The sequence below is a fragment of the Leucopleurus acutus genome (genome assembly GCF_964270905.1).
Source record: "Leucopleurus acutus genome assembly, chromosome: 11".
Lineage (NCBI taxonomy): Eukaryota > Metazoa > Chordata > Mammalia > Artiodactyla > Delphinidae > Leucopleurus > Leucopleurus acutus.
In genome coordinates this window covers 28651419-28669398 of record NC_139152.1, presented here as the reverse complement: position 1 = coordinate 28669398, position 17980 = coordinate 28651419, and the positions used below count along the sequence as shown (strand labels likewise).

The 17980-nt window shown below is 36.9% G+C and overlaps 1 protein-coding gene across 1 annotated transcript in view; it reads left to right on the top strand.

Annotated features, from left to right (window-relative positions):
- LOC309969292 (copine-8) overlaps positions 1–17980 on the top strand; it is a gene marked incomplete at both ends in the record, with an annotated part of 207908 nt that overhangs the window by 58308 nt on the left and 131620 nt on the right. The window contains one exon of the mRNA XM_082851000.1: positions 2675–2738. Within this exon, the coding sequence (XP_082707126.1) occupies positions 2675–2738 (64 nt within the window). The remainder of the gene's footprint in view (positions 1–2674; positions 2739–17980) is intronic.

The window sequence follows — 17980 nt, the reverse complement described above, 5'->3', positions numbered from 1 at the left end:
GTGGGTCCCTCCAAAGTAAATGTTTATATCTAATTTATGCTACATTCAGGCAATATAGTCATTGTGATCTAAGCTTTATGCTATTAGTTGTTTATTTATTGAGTTCTCCACCTTGTGAGTACTCCCTCACATTTTTTTTTTGGTCTCTCATCTTTATGCTCTAAGGAGCCATAAATTAATACAACCATTATGGAGAACAGTATAGAAGTTCCTTAAAAAGCTAAAAATAGAACTACCATATGATCCAGCAATCCCACTACTGGGCAAATACCATGAGAAAACCATAATTCAAAGAGGGACATGTACCACAATGTTCACTGCAGCTCTATTTACAATAGCCAGGACATGGAACCAACCTAAATGTCCATTGACAGACAGATGAATGGATAATGAAGATGTGGCACATATATGCAATGGAATATTACTCAGCCATAAAAAGAAACAAAACTGAGTTGTTTGTAGTGAGGTGGATGGACCTGGAGTCTGTCATACAGAGTGAAGTCAGAAAGAGAAAAACAAGTACCGTATGCTAACACATATATATATAGAATCTAAAAAACAAACCAAAAAAATGGTACTGATGAACCTAGTGGCAGGGCAGGAATAAAGATGTAGACATAGAGAAAGAACTTGGGAACACAGTAGGTGGAGGGGGAAGCTGCAGTGAAGTGAGAGTAGCATTGACATATATACACTACTGAAGGTAGAATGGTTAGCTAGTGGGAAGCAGCAGCATAGCACAGGGAGATCAGCTTGGTGCTTTGCAATGACCTAGAGATGTGGGATAGGGATGGTGGGAGGGAGGCTCAAGTGGGAGGGGTTATGAGGATATATGTATCCATATGGCTGATTCACTTTGTTGTACAACAGAAACTAATGCAGTATTGTGAAGCAATTATACTCCAATAGAAACCTATTAAAAAAAAGCCCAAGATTAAACTCTCCAGGGTTTACCTCTGTTTGTCTTTCTGGCTTTCCATCTTCAGTTTCTAATTGGTTCTTACTTTTCTTGCCAGGTTATCGGAGCATTTATAAATACTTTTTGCAAATTTTATTCAGTATTTTAAATTATTTTCAGGTAGATGCTCAGTCAGGGTGTTTTAGCTTGCTGTAATGCTGAGAGTGTAAATCTTGTGATTCACAAATAGAAAAAAAGAAGGAAAAAGTACAGCTGGATTAGAAAAATTAACTGATTACTGACAATGGAGGGATGCTAAAAATGATGTATGTATTTTCTTCAAATGACAGTTATTATCTGCATTGCCACCTGCAGTTGGTGCATATGCAAGTTCTCCCAACACAACCGGTACTGGAGAGCGTCATCTCTTTCAATGACTGATAACTTAAGACATGTAAAATTGCACCCCATTTTTATTTCAGTAAGAATCTTCTTTTTTATTGTGACCAGTCTACTAAATGCTTATCCACTTATTAAATTTTGTCTTGCATTAAAAAAAGATGTGTTTAATATTCTATGAAAAAAACATGCAAAGATAAATTAATTGATCTCTTAGTCATAAAGACCTGGAGAAAATGTCACATACAAACTGGCATAGATTATTGGAGTTGAATCATATTCTTGAGGACAAAAACACTTGTTTGGCTCTAATTCCACAATTTGTAGTTCCTAGGGAAAACAGAAGAGTCTGAGCTATGATTAGTGATAGGACAAAAGAAGCATGAAGTATACCTTTAGAGCATTAGGATTACTCTTTGGAAGCTTCTCTTGGACTTGTCTCTGTATTCCCTCAGGTAAAGCAGGAAACCATGCACATACCTTGCATTATCCTAGTGCACTTTGCTCTTGGTGTCAGCTGGAAGCTATATGAGCATAAATATTGCATAGACGTTTAGAAAGAAAATTGGGTGGAAGTTTTGCTTTGCTTAATTTTGCTTACGTATTATATGTTTTCCTAATATATTGAGTGCCTGTTATGTATAGATATTTAAATCTGTCGGTTTACAAGAGGTTTATAACATGAATTTTGCTCTTATAGAGCTTATAATCAACTTGGGGAAAGAAGGGTAAAAAAATATGTGCTTGTAACAATTTAGTAATAATTAAATGCTAAACCTGTGGTACTGACTTTAATGTCAATAGGAGCACAGAAAGGGCCAAGTTTTGTGTAAGGTTGACTGGGATAAGAGTTCCTGGAACAAGTAAAACTTCCTCTGGGGATGTAGAAAGTTTGGGGCAGAATAGGGAAGAGTTTAACACACTATGGTATGCCAAGGTGTGGGAATTGGCACAGAGCAAAAATAAGCCCAAATAAATAACCATGTTGATGAAAGAAGAAAGAAATATTGAAAACCAAGATTAGGAATACGTTTTAATCACATAATAGAAATCTTAGAAGTCATGGGAGAATATTTTATATTATAGATACTACATTATATTATATTAATTATATATGATAGACAGTGTGAAGCTATTGAAGATTCTTGGGCAAAGGACTGACATGTTGAAAGTGCTCAAAGTTTAGCTTTATCAATAAATGTGGATCTATAGGATAAACTCAAATTTGAAACTAGGAATATATTTTGTTAGAGCCCACCTATTAGTATGCTTTTTGTTTGGTTATATAAAAATAAAATATATATTTAATATTCATTTATATTATATACTATTAATATAAAATATCATTGTATTTAAGTATGCTTTTTGTTGTTTTAGAGGAATTCCAGGGAAGAAATGTGGTACAATCATCCTCACAGCAGAGGAATTAAACTGTTGCAGAGTAAGTAAATATTTCTTTGAATGAAAAAGTATTTCCAATACTTCTTTGAAATGATAATTCTCAAACTATACTTAAATGATTTTTCTTGAGTAGTTTTAGCAAAAGATAATTAAAACTACATTATATAATTCTAAATTCGTAAAATATCATTTTAGATACTTAGTACTTTAACCAGAGAGACTACATTCTATAGTCCAAATAGGATAATCATTTATTTTAACAGTCTTTTTAATGAATAGAAATTATTAAAATAAAACCTAATGGTAATATCATTTGGGGGGGCATTAATATAAGGAATTGTCAATTGTATCAACCAATTCAGTTCTTGCAAAAATTTGAAGATTTTATGTGTGATCCTGAAGGAATATTTCTAGTCACTTGACTGTAACCATTTTGTGTAACATACTTGTTTTTCTGTATTTCTAATTGAATAAATTCAATATTCATATATGGTCTCATGTTTTCTTAGCTTGGGAAGCTCACATTTGTAGAAATAACCAGCTACCACTCCAGCTAAAAGTATAGTGACATAGAGTGCATATTCATTAATCTTAGAAAACTGCTATTTTTAGTTGTGATTTGGTGATCTAATCATCTTTCATACTTCTCGCCTCTGAATTTGTATATGTATATGGTAATCTGTGTTTGTATAATGAGGAAAGAAAGAGAAAAAGAAGTTCAGGGTCAGTAAGATGCATGTTCTTTATTGTGACATTAACATGCTATTCTGTCAAAATCTTGATATTAAGATTATTTTATATACATATGCTAATGAAGAAATTATTATGAGTTCTAATTCCAAATAGAACCAAGATATCAAGGTCATAGATTGAGTATTGCCAGGCTGCATCTTAAACATCTGCTTTCATTCTGTTGTTTTGCCTGGAGGAACAAGAAAATTATAAAGCTTCCATGCAAATGAAGTAGAATATGTTACTTAGTGATCCAGAGGCATTTTCACTGTTCTTTATAATAATAAAGTTTTAAAAACATCTGGAATTATCTTTTAATATTACTTATTAATCATATTAATATTATTTACATATTTCTCACACTTAGAAATTATATATCTAATATTTTTAAATTGTTTAGAATCTTGATCTAACTTCACTTATGTATGCTACGTTCTGATTCTTAGCTACAGACACTGATAATCAACATAATTAAAATAATCATTGAAATAATATTATTATGCTAGTATCGTAGAAGAGACAAGTGTGTTCAAAGCAATGATCATAGTTAACTTCAGACAATGCCTTTTAAATGTGCATTTTATGGTACTTTAAAAATATCATACATTATCACTTAGAATTTGGAATGAAGTAATTTTATTTCAATTTGACATTATACAAATTGACACTTATTTTCTTGAAAACACATTACCATTTGTTAGCTTGAGCATAAACTTTGGAATCAGGACACCTAAATTTCAGTATTATCTCTTTCACTATTCAGCTGAGTGAAATTTTTTGGAGCTTTAATTTCTGCATTTATCAGCAGCTAAAAGTCTTTATACAGGCATACCTCATTTTATTGTGCTTCACATATATTGCATGTTTTACAAATTGAAGGCCTGTGGCAGCCCTCTGGTGAAGAAGCCTATCAGCACCATTTTTCCAACAGCATTGCTCACTTCTAGTCTTTGTGTCACATTTTGCTAATTTTTGTACACTATCAAATTTTTTCATTATTATTACATTTGTTATGGTGATCTGTGATCAGTGATCTTTCATGTTACTATTGCAATTGTGTTTGGGCACCACAAAATTAATAAATGTGTGTGTGCTGACTGTTCCACCAACTGGCCATTCCCCTGTCTCTTTCCCTCTGCTCAGACATCCTTATCCTCTGAAATGCAGCAATATAGAAATTAGGCCAATTAATATCTCTACAATGGCCTCTAAGCATTTAAGTGAAAGGAATATTCACACATCTCTCACTTTAAATCAAAAGCTAGAAACGATTAAGCTTACTGAGAAAGGCATGTCAAAAGCCAAGCTGAGATAGGCTGAAAGCTAGGCCTCTTGGGCCAAACAGTTAGTCAAGGTTGTGAAGGCAAAGGAAAAGTTCTTGAAGAAAATTTCACATTCTACTCCAGTGGACACACATATGATAAGAAAGCAAAACATCCTTATTGCTGATATGGAGAAAGTTGTAATGGTCTGGATAGAAGATCAAACCAGCCACAACATTCCCTTAAGCCAAAGCCTAATCCAGAGGAGGGCCCTAGATCTCTTAAATCCTATGAAGGCTAAGAGAGGTGAGGAAGCTTCAGAAGAAAAGTTCAAAGCTAGCAGAGGTTGGTTCATGAGGTTTAAGGAAAGAAACTCTGTCCATAACATAAAAGTAGTACAGGTGAATCAGCAGGTGCTTATATATAGAGAAGTTGCAGCAAGTTATCCAGATGTGCCAACTAAGATAATTAGTGAAGATCACTGCACTAGATAACAGGTTTTCAATGTACATGAAATAGCCTTATATTGGAAGGAGACACAATCTAGGACTTTCATGGCTAGAGAGGAGAAATCAGAGCCAATGTTTATTTACCATTTAGAAAATCCTTGGGCTGCTGAGAATTATGTTAAATTTGCTCTGCCTGTGCTGTATAAATGGAACAACAAAGCCTGGATTATATCACATGTTTACAGCATGGTTTACTGAATATTTTAAGCCCACTGGTGAGACCTACTGCTCAGAGAAAAATTATTCCTTTCAAAATATTACTACAAAGCTACAGTAAACAAGACTGTATGGTACTGGCACAGTAACAGAAATATAGATCAATGGTACAGGATAGAAAGTCCAGAGATAAGCCCACGCACATATGGTCACCTAATTTATGACAAAGGAGGCAAGAACATACAATGGAGAAAAGACAGCCTCTTTAATAAGCAGTGCTGGGAAAAGTGGACAGCTACATGTAAAAGACAGAAATTAGAACACTGCCTAACAGCATACACAAAAATAAACTCGAAATGGATTAAAGACCTAAATGTAAGACCGGACACTATAAAACACTTAGAGGAAAATCACTCTTTGACATAAACCACAGCGAGATCTTTTTTGACCCACCTCCTAGAGTAATGAAAATAAAAACAAAAACAAAAGGGACCTAATTAAACTTAAAAGTTTTTGCACAGAAAAGGAAACCATAAACAAGACGAAAAGGCAACCCTGAGAGTGGGAGAAAATATTTACAAACAAAGCAACAGACAAAGGATTAATCTCCAAAATATACAAACAGCTCGTGGAGCTCAATATCAAAAAAACAAACAACCCAATTAAAAATTAGGCGGAAGACCTAAATAGACATTTCACCAAAGAAGACATACAGATGGCCAAGAGGAACATGAAAAGATGCTTATCACTGATTATTATTAGAGAAATGCAAATCAAAACTACAATGAGGTATTACACTGGTCAGATGGTCATCATCAAAAAATCTAGAAGTAATAAATGCTGGAGAGGGTGTGGAGAAAAGGGAACCCTCCTGCACTGTTGGTGAGAATGTAAATTGATACAACCACTATGAAGAACAGTATGGAGATTCCTTAGAAAACTAAAAATAGAACTACCATATGACCCAGCAATCCCACTACTGGGCATATACTCTGAGAAAACCATAATTCAAATAGAGACATCTACCCCAGTGTTCACTGCAGCACTATTTACAATAGCCAGAACATGGAAAAAACCTAAATGTCCAACAACAGATGAATGGGTAAAGAAGATGCAGCACATATATACAATGGAATATTACTCAGCCATAAAAAGGAATTAAATCAGGTCATTTGTAGAGACATAGATGGACCTAGAGTCTGTCATACAGAGTGAAGTAAGCCAGAAGAAAACCCCAAATATCGTATATTAACACATATATGTGGAATCTAGAAAAATGGTACAGCTGAACCTATTTGCAGGGCAGGAACAGAGACATAGACGTAGAGAACAGACATGTGGACATGGGGGGAAGGGGAGGATGGGACCAATTGGGAGACTAGGATTGACATATATGCACTACCATGTTTAAAATAGATAGCTAGAGAGAACATGATGTAAAGCACAGGAAGCTCAGCTCAGTGCTCTGTGATGACCTAGATGGGTGGGATGGGGGTGGGGGGTGGGAGGGAGGTCCAAGAATGACAGGATATAGGTATACATATAGTTGATTCACTTTATTGTACAGCAGAAACTAACACAACATTGCAAAGCAATTATACTCCAATACAAAAATAAGTTAAAAACACAAAACAAAACAAAAACAAAAATATTATTGCTCATTGACAATGCACCTGGTCACACAAGAGCTCTGATGGAGATGTACAAGATTGATGTTGCTTTCATGCTTGCTAACACAACACTCATTCTTCAACCCGAGACTCAGGGAGTAAATTCGACTTTCAAGTCTTGTTATTTAAGAAATAATACATTTCCTAAAGCCACAGCTGCCACAGATAGTGATTCCTCTGATGGATCTGGGCAACGTCAATTGAAAACCTTCTGGAAAGGATTCACCATTCTAGATGACATTAAGAACATCCGTGGGGAGAAGCCCAAATATCGACATTAACAGGAGTTTGGAAGAAGTTGATTCCAACACTCACAGATGGATGACTTTGAGGGGTTTAAGACTCCAGTGGAGGAAGTAACTGCTGATGTTGTGGAAATGGCAAAAGAATTAGAAGAGTAAGTGGAGCCTGAAGATGTGACTGAATTGCTGCAATCTCATGATAAGACTTAAACGGATGACAGGTTGCATCTTATGGATGAGTAATGAAAGTGGTTTCTTGAGATGGAATCTACTGGTGAAGATGTTGTGAAGATTGTTGAAAGGACAACAAAGGATTTAGAGTATTACATAAGCTTAGTTGACAAAGCCACAGCAGGGTTTGAGTGGGTCGACTCTGATTTTGAAAGAAGTTCTAACTATGGGTTAAATGCTATCAAACAGCATTGCATGCTACAGAGAAATCAATCCTGAAAGGACAAGGCAATTGATGGGGCAAATTTCATTGTCTTATTTTAAGAAATCGCTACAGCCACCCCAACCTTCAACAACCACCACCCTGATCAGTCAGCAGCCATCAACATCGAGGCAAGACTCTCCACCAACAAAAAGATTGTGACTCACTGAAGGCTCAAATGATAGTTAACATGTTTAGCAGCTGAGTATTTTTAAATTAAGGTATGTACATTGCTTTCTTAGACATAATGCTATGCACACTTAATAGACAACAGTATTATCTCCTCCAGATGGTTACTTTGCAGAATTAAAAATGGGCCATATTTGAGAAATGGCTAAATTATAAATTTATACAAATGTGTATTTTCAGTGTGGTAATCCTAATTATCTCAACCACAGTTTATTTCAGATGCAAGTTTTGTGATATATCTTGTCAAATTCTAGAGTAAGAATTAAAGTAATTTTGAAGTCATATTGGAAATGTTTCTTCACTCAGTATTTTTAAGGTAGCTTGAAATTGTCCACAAAGAATATTTTTCATTCTGATTGATTGATTCAAAAATATTCACAAAATGTATAACGTGCTAGTCCCTGGAAAGGAAGCTTGGAATACAATGGCAAGAAAAACCAACAACAAGCAGCCCTTGTCCTTTTCTCTAAAAAACATGTAGTTTGTGGAAAAGACGGACATTAATCAGATGACTGTGTAGGTAAATATTTCAAGATGTGTTCTAAGTGATAAATATGAGAGAGTACCATGGAGAGTCATAATTTATATTGGGTGGAGGTAACTCCGGGACTCTTTGAGAAAATTCCATTTTAGCTTAGACCCAAGTAATGGTTTGTCAGCCAAAGGGTAAGATTTCCAACAGAGCACACAGCTTGTATAGGGCCCAAAGAGGGAAAGAGTGTGCCTGGTGTGTGTTAGTTAGCAAGGGGATGGGAGTGGGGGAATGATTGAGCTAAAACTTTGCCAGATAACGGTGGAAAAGGCTGCTCAGAGTTTGTTTGGTGTTGGGCTTTTGTAGACAATGTTAAAGATTCTGTGTTTATCCTAAATGCAAGGGAAAGCCTTGAGTAATTTTAAGTTATGAACAAAATTAATTTCTTTGTTGTTTTAAGTCCATTACTCTCTCTGCTGAATGGAGAATCGATTGGATAGGTCCAAGAAGGTGGATCTATGGATTGGATAGGTGGAAGAGGGAGAAAGGAATAAATGCCAATGTGCATGTCCAGGTGAGAGAAGAGGTTGGCTTGGACTAAGATGGTGCCTGTGTAGCTGGATTGAAGATTTGAGAAATTTTTTAGAGATAGAATTATGCAGCTTGATGATGGATTGGATAAAAGGTCAGGAAAGGGAAGAGTCAAGGACAACTTCCTTGAGCACTTTGGGTGGATGATGAGTCACTCATTGAGTTGGGAAAAATTACTGGAGAAACAAGTTTGATTTGAATTTGTTAGAAATGCCTCTGAACATTTAAGTGGATTTCTTCAATAGGAAGTTTGTTACACTGGTGTGGAGTATTAAAGAAAGGTCTTAAAATTCTCTCAGGGTGGCATTAAGCATAAGAGTTAAAAAAAAAACCAACTGTAATGATGCTTGTATATTTCTAGAAGTAGTAAATGCTTGTTTTTTCCCCAGAAATTAGACTTGTTTTGTGTTTGATAGAGGTGGAATCTCTCTTAAGTTATTAACCTGAGTAATTACAAAAAACATTTTCCCCAAGTTTATATCACTTGGTTCATTGAAAGAAATTTTTTCTCTTGAGTCAGTTATTCATTTTGCAAGCCTTATGAAATATAATTTGAAAAACTACAATTTGGTGTTACATTTACCAGTGATCATATGAAAATTCATGTTTAAATAATATTTAGTCTTTTTGAAGTTTTAGTCAGCATTTATTTGAAATATACACATTTCAGGATTCTACTATGTATTTTAAGTACATCAGAATGTTTTATGGTAATTTGTGTTTTGTTTTAGGTGCTTTGGAAAAATGTCTTAAAGGAGTGATTTATTTCTGTGGCAAGAACAATAAAAAAATTTGCACTTAAAAAAAAAAAGAACAATGTCTTTTTCCCATGTTCTTGGAAAACCACATTCTCCTAAGGGCATTTTAATATATGTGAAGATGCTTAATAAGTATTTCTGAACTCTGAAAAATGAAGTGGTGAATTAACATTTTCACCAAGTAATATTTAAAACACTGACTTCTTGATTTAATGTGAATTACTTTGACCCTCCACCTGCTTCAAAAATTGTTAACATCTCCTTTCAGTTAAAAAACCAAACAAATCTAAAATACTGATTTTAATTTTTAAATTACTATATAATTTATACTCTTTAAATATTGCTTATCATCATTGAATAATGTTTAACTTCCTTGATTTATGATACCTCATCTTGTTTACCTTTAAGGTAAATCATGTAGGTTATGAGTGCTTGAGTCTATAAATTGATAAAAATGATTGGTTTGACAAAATAATTAATATATAAATAAGTGATTTAAATTACAGGTGAAAATGAAAGTGCTTTACTTTACTTCAAGCAATATATAATATGTTATTTTGAAATATAGTTATTTAGAAATTGTGGTACACTTTTATATAATTAAGAAGGAACCTTTATTTCCCTTTAGATAGCAAACTGTATTGTCAGTCTGGATCTGTCTTTTGCTTCATCTAATCATCTAATGAATCTCAACATCTAATACATGGTAGATACATAGTAAATGCTTAGTAAATATTTCCTTAGGAAATTAAAAAAAAATTTCTAAAACTATGCACCTGAATAACTGAAGATACAAATAGACATCTTGTATTAAAATGTTGGGTACATAGAATTAACCAGTTTAATAGTACTTTTCTGGGGCAGGAAATGTTCTGTGGGGCAGAAAAGCCCACAGAACAAGTAATGGTTTTGTGACTAGAACAAAAACTTCCAGGAGTCAATTTTTTAGTCTTATAGTCCTTTAAAAACAATTTTATGTTGTCTGGAATTTTCCCACATTTGGCCAAGACTTGCTTGTGATCTGCAGTTTCTAGTTATTTTTCACCTGTTATTATTTTTAGCATCTTTATTGGAGTATAACTGCTTTACAATGGTGTGTTAGTTTCTGCTTTATAACAAAGTGAATCAGTTATACATATACATATATTCCTATATCACTTCCCTCTTGCGTCTCCCTCCCTCACACCCTCCCTATCCCACCTCTCTAGGTGGTCACAAAACACCGAGCTGATCTCCCTGTGCCATGCGGCTGCTTCCCACTAGCTATCTATTTTACATTTGGTAGTATATATATGTCCATGCCACTTTCTTACTTTGTCACAGCTTACCCTTCCCTCTCCCCATATCCTCAAGTACATTCTCTAGTAGGTCTGTGTCTTTATTCCCGTCTTACCCCTAGAATCTTCATGAACTTTTTTTTCCCCGTTAGATTCCATATATATCTGTTAACAGATATATATCTGTAAGTCTCTTCCTGACTTACTTCACCCTGTATGACAGACTCTAGGTCCATCCAACTCACAACAAATAATTCAATTTCGTTTCTTTTTATGGTGGAGTAATATTCCATTGTATATATGGGCCACATCTTCTTGATCCATTCATCCAATGAAGGACACTTAGGTTGCTTCCATGTCCTGGCTATTGTAAACAGAGCTGCAATGAACATTTTGGTACATGACTCTTTTTGAATTATGGTTTTCTCAGGGGATATGCCCAGTAGTGAGATTACTGGGTCGTATGGTAGTTCTATTTGTAGTTTTTTAAGGAACCTTCATACTGTTTTCCATCGTGGCTGTATAAATTTACATTCCCACCAGCAGTGCAAGAGTGTTCCCTTTTCTCCACACCCTCTCCAGCGTTTATTGTTTCTAGATGTTTTGATGATGGCCATTCTGACTGGTGTGAGATGATATCTCACTGTAGTTTTGATTTGCATTTCTCTAATGATTAATGATGTTGAGCATTCTTTCATGTGTTTGTTGGCACTCTGTATATTCTCCTTGGAGAAATGTCTATTTAGGTCTTCTGCCCATTTTTGGATTGGGTTGTTTGTTTTTTTTTATTGAGCTGCTTGTAAAGTTTGGATATTAGTCCTTTTATCAGTTGCTTCATTTGCAAATATTTTCTCCCATTCTGAGGGTTGTCTTTTGGTCTTGTTTATGGTTTCCTTTGCTGTGCAAAATCTTTTAAGTTTCATTAGGTCCCATTTGTTTATTTTTGTTTTTATTTCCATTTCTCTAGGAGGTGGGTAAAAAAGGATCTTGCTGTGATTTGTGTCATAGAGTGTTCTGCCTATGTTTTCCACTAAGAGTTTGATAGTGTCTGGCCTTACATTTAGGTCTTTATCCATTTTGAGCTTATGATTGTGTATGGTGTTAGGGAGTGTTCTAATCTCATACTTTTACATATACCTGTCCAGTTTTCCCAGCACCACTTATTGAAGAGGCTGTCTTTTCTCCACTGTATATCCTTGCCTCCTTTATCAAAGTTAAGGTGACCATATGTGCGTGGATTAATCTCTGGGCTTTCTACCCTGTTCCATTGATCTGTCTTTCTGTTTTTGTGCCAGTACCATACTGTCTTGATTACTGTAGCTTTGTAGTATAGTCTGAAGTCAGGGAGCATGATTCCTCCAGCTCTGTTTTTCGTTCTCAAGATTGCTTTGGCTATTCGGAGTCTTTTGTGTTTCCATACAAATTGTGAAATTTTTTGTTCTAGTTCTGTGAAAAATGCCAGTGGTACTTGGATACGGATTGCATTGAATCTATAGATTGTTTTGGGTAGTAGAGTCATTTTCACAATGTGGATACTTCCAATCCAAGAACATGCTATATCTCTCCATCTATTTGTATCATCTTTCATCAGTGTCTTATAATTTTCTGCATACAGGACTATTGTCTCCTTAGGTAGGTTTATTCCTAGATATTTTATTCTTTCTGTTGCAGTGGTAAATGGGAGTGATTTCTGAATTTCACTTTCAGATTTTTCATCATTAGTGTTTAGCAATGCCACAGATTTCTGTGCGTTCATTTTGTATCCTGCTACTTTAACAAATTCATTGATTAGCTCGAGTAGTTTTCTGGCAGCATCATTGGGATTCTCTGTGTATAGCATCATGTCATCTGCAAACAGTTACAGCTTTACTTTTCCTTTTCCGATTTGGATTCCTTTTATTTATTTTTCTTCTCTGATTGCTGTTGCTAAAACTTCCAAAACTATTTTGAATAAGAGTGGTGAGAGTGGGCAACCTGGTCTTGTTCCTGATCTTAGTGGAAATGCTTTCAGTTTTTCACCATTGAGGACGATGTTGGCTGTGGGTTTGTCATATATGGCCTTTATTATGTTGAGGAAAGTTCCCTCTATGCCTACTTTCTGCAGGGATTTTATCATAAATCAATGTTGAACTTTGTCACAAGCTTTCTCTGCATCTATTTAGTTAATCATATGGTTTTTCTCCTTCAATTTGTTAATATGGTGTATCACGTTGATTGATTTGTGTATATTGAAGAATCCTTGCATTCCTGGAATAAACCCCACTTGATCATGGTGTATGATCCTTTAAATGTGCTGTTGGATTCTGTTTGCTAGTATTTTGTTGAGGATTTTTGCATCTATGTTCATCAGTGATATTGGCCTGTAGTTTTCTTTCTTTGTGACATCTTTGGTTTTCGCATCAGGATTATGGTGGCCTCGTAGAATGAGTTTGGGAGTTTTCTTCCCTCTGCTATATTTTGGAAGAGTTTGAGAAGGATAGGTGATAGCCCTTCTCTAAATGTTTGATAGAATTCGCCTGTGAAGCCATCTGGTCCTGGGCTTTTGTTTCTTGGAAAATTTTTAATCACAGTCTCAATTTCAGTGTTTGTGATCAGTCTGTTCGTATTTTCTGTTTCTTCCTGGTTCAATATTGGCAGGTTGTGCATTTCTAAGAATTTGTTCATTTCTTCCAGATTGTCCATTTTATTGGCATAGAGTTGCTTGTAGTAATCTCTTATGATCTTTTGAATTTCTGCAGCGTCAGTTGTTACTTCTCCTTTTTCATTTCCAATTCTATTCACTTGACTCTTCCCACTTTTTTTCTGGATGAGTCTGGCTAATGCTTTATTAATTTTGTTTATATTCTCAAGAAACCAGCTTTTAGTTTTATTGATCTTTGCTATCATTTCCTTCATTTCTTTTTGCATTTATTTCTGAACTGATCATTATGATTTCTTTCCTTCTGCTAACTTTGGGTTTTTTTTTTCTTCTTTCTCTAATTGCTTTTGGTACAAGGTTAAGTTGTTTATTTGAGATGTTTCCTGTTTCTTAAGGTAGGATTTTATTGCTATAATCTTCCGTCTTACAACTGCTTTTGCTGCATCCCATAGGTTTTGGGTTGTTGTGTTTCCATTGTCATTTGTTTCTACATATTTTTTGATTTCCTCTTTGATTTCTTCAGTGATCACTTCGTTATTAAGTAATGTATTGTTTAGCCTCCATGTGTTTGTATTTTTTACAGATCTTTTCCTGTAATTGATATCTAATCTCATAGCATTATGGTCAGAAAAGATACTTGATATGATTTCAATTTTCTTAAGTTTACCAAGGCTTAATTTGTGACCCAAGATATGATCTGTCCTGGAGAATGTTCCATGAGCCCTTGAGAAAAAAGTGTATTCTGTTGTTTTTGGATTGAATGTCCTATAAATATCAATTAAGTCCATCTTGTTTAATGTATCACTTAAAGCTTGTGTTTCCTTATTTATTTTCATTGTGGATGATCTGTCTGTTGGTGATAGTGGGGTGGTAAAGTCCCCTAATATGATTTTCTTAGTGTTGATTTCCTTTTTTATGGCTGTTAGCATTTGCCTTATGTATTAAGGTGCTCCTATGTTGGGTGCATAAATATTTACAATTGTTATGTATTCTTCTTGGATCGATCCCTTGATCATTACGTAGTGTCCTTCTTTGTCTCTTCTAATAGTCTTTATTTTAAAGTCTATTTTGTCTGATATGAGAATTGCTACTCCAGCTTTTTTTTTTTTTTTTTTTTTTGCTGTACGCGCACCTCTCACTGTTGTGGCCTCTCCTGTTGCAGAGCACAGGCTCTGGATGCACAGGCTCAGTGGCCATGGCTCATGGGCCCAGCTGCTCCGCAGCATGTGGGTTCTTCCTGGCCCAGGGCACGAACCCATGTCCCCTGCATTGGCAGGCAGACTCTCAACCACTGCACTACCACAGAAGCCCTCCAGCTTTCTTCTTATTTCCATTTGCATGGAATATCTTTTTCCATCCCCTCACTTTCAGTCTGTATGTGTCCCTAGGTCTAAAGTGGGTCTCTTGTAGACAGCATATATATGGGTCTTGTTTTTGTATCCATTCAGCCAATCTGTGTCTTTTGGTGGGAGCATTTAATCCATTTATGTTTAAAGTAATTATCGATATGTATGTTCCTATTCCCATTTTCTTAATTGTTTTGGGCTTATTATTGTAGGTCTTTTCCTTCTCTTGTGTTTCCTTCTTAGAGATGTTCCTTTAGCATTTGTTGTAAAGGTGGTTTCGTGGTGCTGAACTCTCTCAGCTTTTGCTTGTCTGTAAAGGTTTTTATTCTCCCTGAAATCTCAATGAGATCCTTGCTGGGTAGAGAAATCTTGGTTTTAGGTTTTTGTCCTTCATCACTTTAAATACGTCCTGCCAGTCCCTTCTGGCTTGCAGAGTTTCTGCTGAAACATCAGCTGTTAACCTTATGGGGATTCCCTTGTGTGTTATTTGTTGTTTTTACCTTGCTACTTTTTTTCTTTTTTCCAGTATGCGGGCCTCTCACTGTTGTGGACTCTCCCGTGCGTAGCACAGGCTCCGGATGCCCAGTCTCAGCAGCCATGGCTCACAGGCCCAGCCGGTCCACAGAATGTGGGATCCTCCCAGACCGGGGCACGAATCCGTGTCTCCTGCATTAGCAGGTGGACTCTCAACCACTGCGCCACCAGGAAGCCCTACCTTGCTGCTTTTAATATGTTTTCTTTGTATTTACTTTTTGACAGTTTGCTTAATATGTGTCTTGGCATGTTTCTCCTTGGATTTATCCTGTATGGGACTCTCTGTGCTTCCTGGACTTGATTAACTATTTTCTTTCCCATATTAGGGAAGTTTTCAACTGTAATCTCTTCAAATATTTTCTCAGTCCCTTTCTTTTTCTCTTCTTCATCTGGGACCTCTACAATTCGAATGTTGGTGCATTTAATGTTGTCCCAGAGATCTCTGAGACAGTCCTCAGGTCTTTTCACTATTTTTTTTTATTCTGCTCTGCAGTAGTTATTCCATTATTTTATCTTCGAGGTCTCTTATCCATTCTTTTGCCTCAGTTGTTCTGCTTTTGATCCCTTCTAGCCTGTTTTCAATTTCACTTATTGTGGTGTTCATCATTGCTTGTTTCCTCTTTAGTTCTTCTAGGTCCTTGTTAAATGTTTCTTTTATTTTCTCCATTCTGTTTCCAAGATTTTGGATCATCTTTACTAGCATTATTCTGAATTCTTTTTCAGGTAGACTGCCTCTTTCCTCTTCATTTGTTAGGTCTGGTGGGTTTTTATCTTGCTCCTTCATAGGCTGTGTGTTTTTCTGTCTTCTCCTTTTGCTTATCATACTGTGTTTGGGGTCTCCTTTTTGCAGGCTGCAGGTTCATAGTTCCCGTTGTTTTTGGTGTCTGTCCCCAGTGGCTAAAGTTGGTTCAGTGGGTTGTGTAGGCTTCCTGGTGGAGAGGCCTAGTGCCTGTGTTCTGGTGGATGAGGCTGGATCTTGTCTTTCTAGTGGGCCAGTCCACATCTAGTCATGTGGTTTGGGGTGTCTGTGGCTTTATTATGATTTTCGGCAGCCTTTCTGCTAATTGGTGGCGTTGTGTTCCTGTCTTGCTGGTAGTTTGGCATAGGGTGTGCAGCACTGTAGCTTGCTGGTTGTTGAGTGAAGCTGGGCGTTGGTGTTGAGATGGACATCTCTGGGAGACTTTCGCTGTTTGATATTACGTGGACTGGGAGATCTCTTGTGGACCAGTGTCCTGAAGTTGGCTCCTCCTCCTCAGAGGCACAGCACTGACTCCTGGGTACAGCACCAAGAGCCTTTCATCCACATGGCTCAGAATAAAAGGGAGAAATAAGAAAGAATGAAAAAAAGAGGATAAAATAAAATAAAATAAAGTAAGATAAAATAAAATAAAGTTATTAAAATAAAAAATAATTATTAAGAAAAAAAAATTTTTTTAAGTAACAACAACAAAAGGACAGACAGAACCCTAGGACAAATGGTGAAAGCAAAGCTATACAGACAAAATCTCACACAGAAGTATACACATACACACTCACAAAAAGAGGAAAAAGTAATGTATTTTGCTCCCAAAGTCCACCTCATCAATTTGGGATGATTCATTGTCTCTTCAGGTGTTCCACAGATGCAGGGCACATCAAGTTGATTGTGGAGATTTAATCCGTTGCTCCTGAGGCTGCTGGGAGAAATTTCCCTTTCTCTTCTTTGTTCACACAGCTCCCAGGGTTCAGCTTTGGATTTTTCCCCGCCTCTGCGTGTAGGTCACCGGAGGGCATCTGTTCTTCACTCAGACAGGTCGGGGTTAAAGGAGCAGCGATTCACGGGTCTGGCTCACTCGGGCCAGGGGGAGGGAGGGGCACGGAGTGCGGGGCAAGCCTGCGGTGGCAGAGGCCATCATGACGTCGCACCAGCCTGAGGCGCGCATGTGTTCTCCCGGGGAAGTTTTCTCTGGATCACGGGACCCTGGCAGTGGCGGGCTGCACAGGTTCCCGGTAGGGGAGGTGTGGAAAGTGACCTGTGCTTGCACACAGGCTTTTTGGTGGCAGCAGCAGCGGCCTTAGCATTTCATGCCTGTCTCCGGGGTCTGTGCTGTTAGCCATGGCTCGCGCCCATTTCTGGAGCTCCTTTAAGCAGCGCTCTTAATCCCCTGTCTTCCCGCACCAGGAAACAAATAGGGAAGAAAAGTCTCTTGCCTCTTCGGCAGGTCCAGACATTTTCCTGGACTCCCTCCCGGCTAGCCGTGGTGCACTAACCCCTTCAGGCTGTGTTGCCGCCACCAGTCCTCTCCCTGCCATCTGACCAAAGCCCGAGCCTCAGCTCGCAGCCCCGCCCGCCCCAGTGGTGAGCAGACAAGCCTCTTGGGCTGGTGAGTGCTGGTTGGCACCGATCCTCTGTGCGGAAATCTCTCCGCTTTTCTCTCCACACCCTTGTTGCTGTGCTCTCTTCCGTGGCTCCGAAGCTTCCCCCCTCCACCAC